Source organism: Gavialis gangeticus, unplaced genomic scaffold (assembly GCF_001723915.1).
Source record: "Gavialis gangeticus isolate Ggan-Ray unplaced genomic scaffold, GavGan_comp1, whole genome shotgun sequence".
In the NCBI taxonomy this organism is placed as follows: Eukaryota; Metazoa; Chordata; order Crocodylia; family Gavialidae; genus Gavialis; species Gavialis gangeticus.
In genome coordinates, this window is record NW_017729033.1 from 88,132,549 (window position 1) to 88,141,444 (window position 8,896).

At 44.1% G+C, this 8,896-nt stretch overlaps 1 protein-coding gene across 1 annotated transcript in view; it reads right to left on the reverse strand.

Annotated features, from left to right (window-relative positions):
* MTTP (microsomal triglyceride transfer protein) overlaps positions 1–8,896 on the reverse strand; it is a 71,266-nt gene that overhangs the window by 50,462 nt on the left and 11,908 nt on the right. Inside the window, exons 2-5 of the mRNA XM_019526538.1 lie at positions 7,969–8,156; positions 6,642–6,785; positions 3,504–3,611; positions 1,026–1,142 (exon numbers count right to left, since the gene is read on the reverse strand). Coding sequence (XP_019382083.1) covers positions 1,026–1,142; positions 3,504–3,611; positions 6,642–6,785; positions 7,969–8,156 — 557 coding nt within the window. The remainder of the gene's footprint in view (positions 1–1,025; positions 1,143–3,503; positions 3,612–6,641; positions 6,786–7,968; positions 8,157–8,896) is intronic.

Consider the following 8,896-nt stretch of genomic DNA (forward strand, 5'->3'; position numbering starts at 1 on the left):
GCTAAAGCACAGCTGTCTGGCACATAGCCAGTATGGGCTGTGTGTTCACTTCCTCTTCCTGCTGGCCCTGAGGTCTCCGGGATTTGTAGTCCACAGTCACAGCAGTGGGACTCTGCAGGGTTGCTTATCACTTTTTTCCTGCTTCCAGGTGCCTCTGAGATTTGTGGTCCACAGTCACAGCCAGCAGTAAGCTTGAGCGAAGGGAAGGGTGTTTAATCCCCTTTCCTAGCCCGAGCCCCCAGCGGGGTTTGCCTGGGGGGGCAGTCCCCCTTTGCAGACTGGGCTGCATCCCCAGCTGGGCTTGTCCCCTCCTACTCCCTTGTCAGCCAGCCCTCACTGCTCCGGCTAGGAAGCAGAGGGACAAGGCCAGCCCTGCTCTCTGGAAAAGACAGCACAGCCCAATCCAGGGCTGCAAAATTCTGGGGTGCCAGGGGTCTGTGATTTAACTTGAATCAGGAAGGGGTCTTGAACAAAAGTTTCATAAACCGTTTTGACCCAAATCAGTTAAGTCTCATACTACATTCAACCAGGTTTATCTTAAATCAGTTTCAGCCATTTTGAAACTGGTTTATGTGCACTGAGCTTCTGTTCTGTTACAGGTTTAAACCAGATTCTGATCAGTTAAACCAGTTTATGTGTAACTTCTGTCCCTAGCCTAAGAGTCAGGTCTTCAAGTAAATTCTCATGGCGCCTTTGCCTTCCACTGAGCTAGGATAGGTAACACAACTGGGAGATATACCTCTTGTTTTATATTTTTGGAGTAATGCATATGGTATTGTGAGGTAACACAGTCTAGTAACAGTGTCTTCCAGTAAAGTATGCTGTTTGAGGAAAGGTATAATGAAAGCAGCTTTTAGATGAGGTGAAATAAATAATGTATATTAAAATGCCTTCCATTGTTCACCTCTGTCTATCAAAACATTTGGACAAACATCAAATAAAAGACTAGTGATGACTGACTCTTAATTTTTAGATCTCCGTCTGAAATCCTGCTACCTGTATTTTTTTAAGTAGCTATATTATACCTGGTGGTAGCTGGTAAATCCTGTCTTCTCTATTTCACAGGTGTCCACGGCTTTAATCTTAGTCACCTGATCCTGTCGAGCCTGGTAAGTAACATTGCATTTCCCAGAGACATCCACCTTAGAAAATGGAAAAAAAAAGTATTTTGAATGTCACACATTTCTCTTTTGCTCTAATACTGTTTTTGATGTTTGTTTCTCTCTCTCACTTAGGTTACTAACAGACTTGTAGGATTCTGAAATGGCATATATATGTATGGGATACTGAAAAACATCCAAAGGAACAATTACCTGAAAGAATCTATTAACTTGTAGGGCAAACTCCAAAGGTCATTGGTATTCCCTCTTTTTGGTGCTTGTGTGAAAGGGTGAACAGCTTGACTTTCATTTGGAGTTGATTATTTACTGTTTTGGAGATAAGGCAGCTGCTGGTTTTATCTGTATTTGTACACATTGTTTTAACTTAGAGTCTTGGATGGGCAAGGGTTATTTGTGCTGAGGCACATATGAAAATATAAAACAAAGAGGAGTGTAGAAACAATGGGGTACCTATACAAGTACTCCAACATGTTCTAATTAGAATGCATCAGAGCAGACTTGATCAATCAAGTCTGCTCCACATTCTATATGAATGCAGTAGCTTTGCCACAGCATCATGTGTATAAGCTTCCATGGGTTTACAAATGGTTGCTGGGGCACTTTAACTAAAGCTTATTAAATGATCTTTAGTTAAAGTGTCTGGCAGCTATCTTTAAATGTTTAGGGGCTTAATGCATGTGATATTACAGCATTATCATTAGAGCGGCTCCTTGGGAACCGCTCCAATTAAAATCCCCCCCTCCCCGCCAAGCACATGTATAGGCACCCAATGGACTCAAATGGCACTGTGCTGGCTTGTGCAGGTGTGTATATGGGCAAGACTCTGGCACTGTCTGTGTTCAAAATGGCATGAATGTAGCTCAACTGATTCTTAGCCAGAATAGCAGCTTCCTGCTACAACTCACAGCACTTTGCAGGAAGCACTATGAGTTGCAATGATCCCCCAGACCCAACAGAAGTTCCCTGATGGATCTGGGAGGTGGAGATTCCAGCTGCTTGTTGGGAGTATGCTGCCTTGTCTTTGTAGCAACACCACTTCCCCATCCCAGCCAGGACACTGTTTTCAGAATGGGAGGGGGGAAGGGAGCAGAGGGAGCTCATTCCTCGGGTTCCCTAGCTGGCACTGAAGAGTGGGGTGAGTTGATTGGAGCTCCCCCACTTCAGGGGGTCTCCAATCCACCCGCCCCACCCCCAAGTACCAGCTGAAAAAACCCCAGACCAAACTCCCTCCACTCCCTTTCCCCCTTCCATTTTGAAAACAGTGACAGCCTGGGAGCTCCACAGACACAAGTAACAGAATGTGCTCTTTTCTGGAGCATGTTCATTTGAACCCTCTGCAGCTGTGCACTTTTGTTTGGTTACAGCTGTAGACTACATTCTGGGGCCAGATCAGGCAAAAATTGTCACTTCTTTCTGCACTCTAAAGCAGGGGTTTTCAACCCTTTTTAAATAAGTGTACCCATGGTGGCCAGACCTGGAGCGGGGGGAAAGGAGACAGGGCAGCACCTGGACACAGAGCAGAGTGGGGGAGGGGGGTGGCACACACAGAGCAGTGGCGGTGCAGGGTGGTGGATGGCAGTGGTGGCTGCTGTTTGGGAGCTCTCCTAACCTCCCCCCCACCGTCCGGCCAGAGGGGAGCCGCTGCCCTCGCCACTGACCTCAGCCCTGTTCCTGGGAGGCAGTGGCAGTGCTCGGTCTCCGCCTGCCTGTACATACCCCCTAGGGCCTTCCCAAGTACCCCTAGGGGTAGCCATACCCCCGGTTGACAACCCCTAAAGTATCAAAAACATTCTAACTTGTGGTCTTTCTGCATTCTTTGCAACAAAAAAAATTGTTGTATCATTTTTCCATAAGCAAAAAACAAGTGAAAGCTCAGAGCTGTTTTTTCCAAGGGGTGACTTGAGTCAAATGAGAATCATTGGTATAGCTAAACATATTATTTTAAATAGATGTAGTTAAACCACCACTGATGTTGTATGTAATCTCTTAATTTTATTTAAAATTATCTTATCAATTTAATATAGTTTTGTCAAGAATCAACTGAATCAAAATAACTTAAATTATATCAGTATAACATCACTGAAGTTAATATAGCTTAGTAAAGAGTCAAATTTGTAAGGGAGTTTTAAATCAAGGAAAGATTTTCCACACAAAGATTGCAGATAAGGTTACTAGTGCAACCTGGAACATAGACAAAGACTGTGTCAGCAAAAGCCCTCCAGATAAACCTCTCAGCCACAAGGTCAAATGTGAACAAAGGACCAGCTTCTGCCATGGTCTTCACTACGTTTGAAATCAGTGGTAGTCATGCATGCATTCTGGACACCAGTGTCCCTGCCTATAAATTTGATTACCAGTATTTTGCTGGAGGCAGTACCATACCTCACGGACAGCACCTGAATGCAGCTGCATCTGAAACAAGCTAGCCAGACCTCTCTTGAGATTTTGAATTACTGCAGGTTCATTTTGATATGAGTAGAAGTTTTTAACCTGTGGAGAAAAAAGCAAACATATCATAAACTTGTAGCTGGTTTTCAGAGAAGCTGTGTGTAATATCCCTTGCAAATTGTCTTCTAGTTTCCAGAGTTCAGCTGAAAAAACAGCTTTGTGCCTATTATCAGACCTGATCCTGTATCCTCCCATAAGCAAAATGCCACTGACTATATGATCCAGTCCATAACACAAGAGGATAATGATGTCTGGCAATAGCTAACTAAAGCCTTGCTTTAATAAATATCCTTCCTGTGCACTAATGAGAGAAAACCTAGAAGTGAAATAGGAAACTAAATATATCATCAGGAGTGGATCAAATTAAAGAACTCTTCTTTATGAAGATGAGGATTAAAATGCCTTGTGGCTTCACATGTCATAGTAATTATTCCCTCCATACTCCATTCTGTTATACATTCACTAGATACTGTACTTTAACTACAGGTCACAATAAGGCAGAATTAATCATAGGGAAGTCAGAGTAGGAGAGATTGTTATAACGTGTCAGGAATGCTGCAACCTTTGAACCACCATGGAGCCTTTTTCTGAGAACAAAAGACTTTGCACCTCCAGTCTTCATTTAAGGAGCTGTAAAACTGTACTTTTCCCTAGATACTGTAAGTGTAATCAGTATGTTATCTCTGTGGTAGCCTTGCAGCGTTGGAATAGGCATGAGTAAGGAGGCACTATCATTGTGACAGGGAATAAAGCAGCATGCAGATTGGCAATGGAGAAGTTCCACACACTGTATGAAAAAACATCTTTAATACTATATCTCAATGGTATCTGCCAACACATTGGCAAAATATTGGGCACAGATGTATTTAAACTGTGTTATGTTGCTACTTTAATCTTAGTTTGGGGATGTGTACAGCTGAGAGCCAGTGCTGTCCTGTTTCTTTTTATGCATAGTTAATCTGATGACAGGGCTCGGTTTGAAATTTCTTGAGCAGGCATCTGTAACTGGGTGTGCCAGACTGACAGCCAGTGTGTGTGGCTGGTCCCTATTTACAGCTTTAGGTATCCTATTGGGACAGATGGTCACACCCTCTACTCAACTGTATTGGAGAGTAAAAGGGAGTGACTCCTATCTCTCTTCCTTTCCTACTGCTGCATACAGCTTCCCCACATATTTTCGCCTGATGAGCACTGCTTGAGGTGTTCCTGGCTGCAGATTGGAGAGAAGGGCCTGCTCACTTGATACCTTCTACAGTAAGGAAGTGGTTGGGGAGAGAATGGTGAGGAAGGAAGTGATGGTAGCCCTGGCTCTGTCCTCCCTGCTCATTGGCCAGGGGAGCTGAGTAGGCACACACAGGAAAGCATGTTGTTCCACAGAAATGGAAGAGGAGTACTCCTCAGTGGCATTCTGGAAATATCTGTACCACTCAGTTATGCTACCAAGCAACGCTGTACTTCAATACACCGCATCTCACACATGGTACCTTCTAGACTGGAAGTAGCGTGGCTGGCTTAATGCTCAAAGCATATTGGGTCAAGGCCACCGTAGGACTTACACAACTTCCAGTTTGGGGGTTGGTGTGCAAGGAGTAGGTGTGGTGGTTTTCAGTATGGTGCTGCCAGGTGCCGTATGTGCACAGTACAGTCATGCACTCTTAGTTGTACTTTGTCCTCTGGGTGCTCCTGTGGCAGTGGAGCTACCCTATAAGTAGGACAGATTGTAAAAGGATGATCCAGGTCTGGGCAAGGGGGAAGAGAAATGTGAGGCGTATTCACTCACACATTTCTTGGTTTCAGGTTTTTTTCCCCCTGATTCTTGGTGAAATTTAATGGTTATAGAAACCAAACAAAAGATTTTAGTTTTTCCCACATCAAGGTACATTTTCTAATTCTTTTGGTAACCAATGGAGATGGTAGGTGCTAATGTAAAGTCAACAAAGGAAGTAGTTGTCTGAGAGAGCAAGAGATAGAGTTTGGTTGGCTCTAATAACAGGTGTAGAGTCATACAGAAGATGCCATGCACAATGCAAAAAAATATGCTTCATTGGTCCTACCCAGGAACTTTGAGTATTGTTGCATGTTACACTTAGCACATGCTAACTGGACTTATAACACATAACACAAGCGTTCGAGCAGTGAAGCATGTGCTAAGTGCCATTATAGTATAATAAAATTAGGCCTTTTCTAGTGAGAAGTATTTCCAGATCATCTTACCTATTATGTGATGATTGAACTGCTCCACGGAGGTAATATGATTAGGGGACTCCAGTGTGGTGGTGGGGCGCAGGGGAGCCTGGCAAAGCTGTATATTGGGCTTCCAGCCTCCTTATCACACTGGAGCCTTGAACCAGCCATGCTCCAGTGTGGCTGGGTTGGGGCACTGGGAGCCTGACAAACAGCTTTGTTGGGCTCCCTTCCCCGCTCCCTGCAGCTACACCAGAGCCTTGCCAGTTCAAGTCTCCAGTATAGTAAGGAGGCTGAGAGCCAGACAAACCGCTTTGTCAGGCTCCCTTACCCACCACACCAGGGCCTTGCCAATTCAAACCTCTGGTGCAGTAGGGGGCCTGTAAGCAACACTGGCATGACATGGGAGCCAGTCCCAGCCCCTGCACCACACTGGTGCTGGTTTTAGGCTCTGGTGTAGTATTGCAATCTATATGTAGACTGTAGTGTGCAATAATGTGCGACTTCTCAGAAAACTTTCTAAGTCACATTAATGCGTACTATGATCTAAATACAAAGCGTGCTAAGTGTATCGTGTAACTATACCCTTTGTTACATAGTCTGGAACGCATTATTTTGGCACATTTCCTAATGAACTGTTTACCTACATACAGCTGTAGCACATTCCTTTAACACAAGAAAACAGGGGCTGAGGAGGCTCTATACATCCTCCCCACAGGGAAATCCAAGTAAGGACAAATCTGTCATGCCCTAAATAAGTGTATTTTGTGTGGAAAAATAAGACAACCCTAAACAGATAATGAATCATCAAATTTTGAAGTCTACAAGAAATTACTTGATATAGGTTTCCTCAAGCAATATGGCTGAACTTTAAAGACAAGGCCTTACCTTTCCACGGAGCAGGTGAAGAACTACTGGCCTTTGTAAAGCTGCCAGATAGTCTTTTCCAATGATGTTCTCTGTGTTTTTTCTTTTAAAAATGTCTTTGGCTGCTGGACGTTCATTCACATTTTCAACTTTAACATCTCTGATCTAGAAAAGTAAAAGCAAAGTAAATGAATAGATAACACAGGGAGCAATCTGGTGTTGGATGGACAAAATCACCTAGTTTCTTTTATATGGACCAATTTGAGTGGTTGGGAAAGACAGGACCCAGGACACAGCTTTAGGCCTGCCAGGACCCACCACTGAGAGAACTGATTAGTTTTATTCTCACTGGAGCCTCTGAAGACTGACCACATTTGAAAAGTTTGGCTGATTTATTTGGGTGCCTGCATGGGAGCTGTTAGTTGCTGAGTTCTTTTGTAATTCTGGTCTGTGATGTTGCAGTCCTGTCCTGGTGAAGTTACAGTCTCTCACCCACAGCTCAACTGAGGCAACCACTTTTAGCTGGTGCGACTCAGGTAAAATGGCAGACCTCACTGGTGTGTGAAACTCTCATTTTCTATAATGAAGCGCACGCCAACAGGAAACATTTCTCAGGCTCTATCTGCCTATCCAACGAATTAAACAGAACTTGCTAAAATATATTTGTTGGTGTCATCTGGGGACTTTTAATATTGATCCGACGTAAATAACTGTTCAGTAAAGCTGCTAGATCTTCTTAAAGACAGATCTTGGAAAAAGAAGTAGAATTGGTCTACTGCGCTTTAAGTGTTGCGTGTCGATATGCCTGCAGAAGCACAATGGAAGACATATCATGGATTCAAAAATAGCAAGGGACTACTTAAATCAGTGGAGGCCAGCCTTTTTAGCAGGTGTGCTGAAGATTAGCCCCACACCCTCCCCAAGTGCTGCTTCAATCCCCTTCCCTGGTGGATGTACTCTCCACTTTCTGTTCCCTCCCCTGTGCTCCCTGCCTGATTTGCCACTTTGCTTTCTTCTTCCCTCTCTATCTGCCACTGTGCAGTCTGCCCCATCCCCAAGCTACCCTATGCCACACACAGAAACTGCCCATGCCCCTCATAGCCCCATGCTCTAGGTTGGCCACCCTGACTTGGATCACCTTTTGTACCTATAGAAAACAGAGGCACTTAACACTGCCTTAGATTTCTAGAACTTTCCAGAGCCCAACCATCGCTTCAAACGTTTTGTTGTAGCACACTTTTGGTAAACGCTGTCTCTACCATGTGTGTCACACCGTGGAATTAGACTGCTGTGTAAAACGTTTTAAGTAATTTGTCTGATTATACGCTTTAGCTTAAAAAATGCTTACCATAATTTTGATCAGCTGATCATCATCATTGTTGGGGTTTCTCCATACTAAGTTGACATCCACACCAGACAAAATACGGTAGCCTGCGCTATCCTGCAGTGATGCTTTTACCCTATTGATAAACACTTCAGTCGAATAGGTGAATTTGTATAACTTGTCATTATTTAATCTTGGTCCAGTAGTGTGCCCTGTTTGAAAAGAGGGAGACAAGAAATGTATATGGCATCATTTTAGAAATCACCACAGACCCAAATAACCTGTGCTTTTCTCCAAGAGCCATGCAAATTCAGTTTAGAATGACTAGGGCTTTTCTATCTAACGAACTATTTGAGACCAGATCTTGAAGCATACAGACCCATTGATTTTGATGGAACTAGTTTTGTATGAAAGGTAATGAGGATCTGACCTTAGTCTTTAGGACTAGAATGCCCTTAACCCATTTTGATTGTATCCAGAGATAGACTTTGCCCTTTGGATGTAGTAAAAAAATAATGCAGAGTGAATTGCGAATCCAAAGATTTCTCAATCTGTAAAACTGCTAATGGAAAGGTACAAAGTACCCTGCTCTCCCACAGGAGAGAGTGTGGGGCACTTACAGTATCATATCCCTCACATCCAGCATGGCTTGGAATCATAGACTCATAGAATCAATGAGTCAGGAGGGACCTGGACAGATCATCGAGTCCGACCCCTTGCCACGGGCAGGAAGGAGCACTGGGGGTGGCAGGGGTCATAAGACCCCAGCCAGGTGCCTGTCCAGTCTCCTCTTGAAGATTTCCAGGGAAGGTGAGAGCACCACCTCTCTGGGAAGCCTATTCCAGGCTCTGGCCACCCTTACAGTGAAGTAGTTCTTCCTAATATCTAACCTAAACCTATCCTCCCTCAGCTTGTGGCCATTGTTCCTGGTGACTCCAAGGGGGGCCCTGGT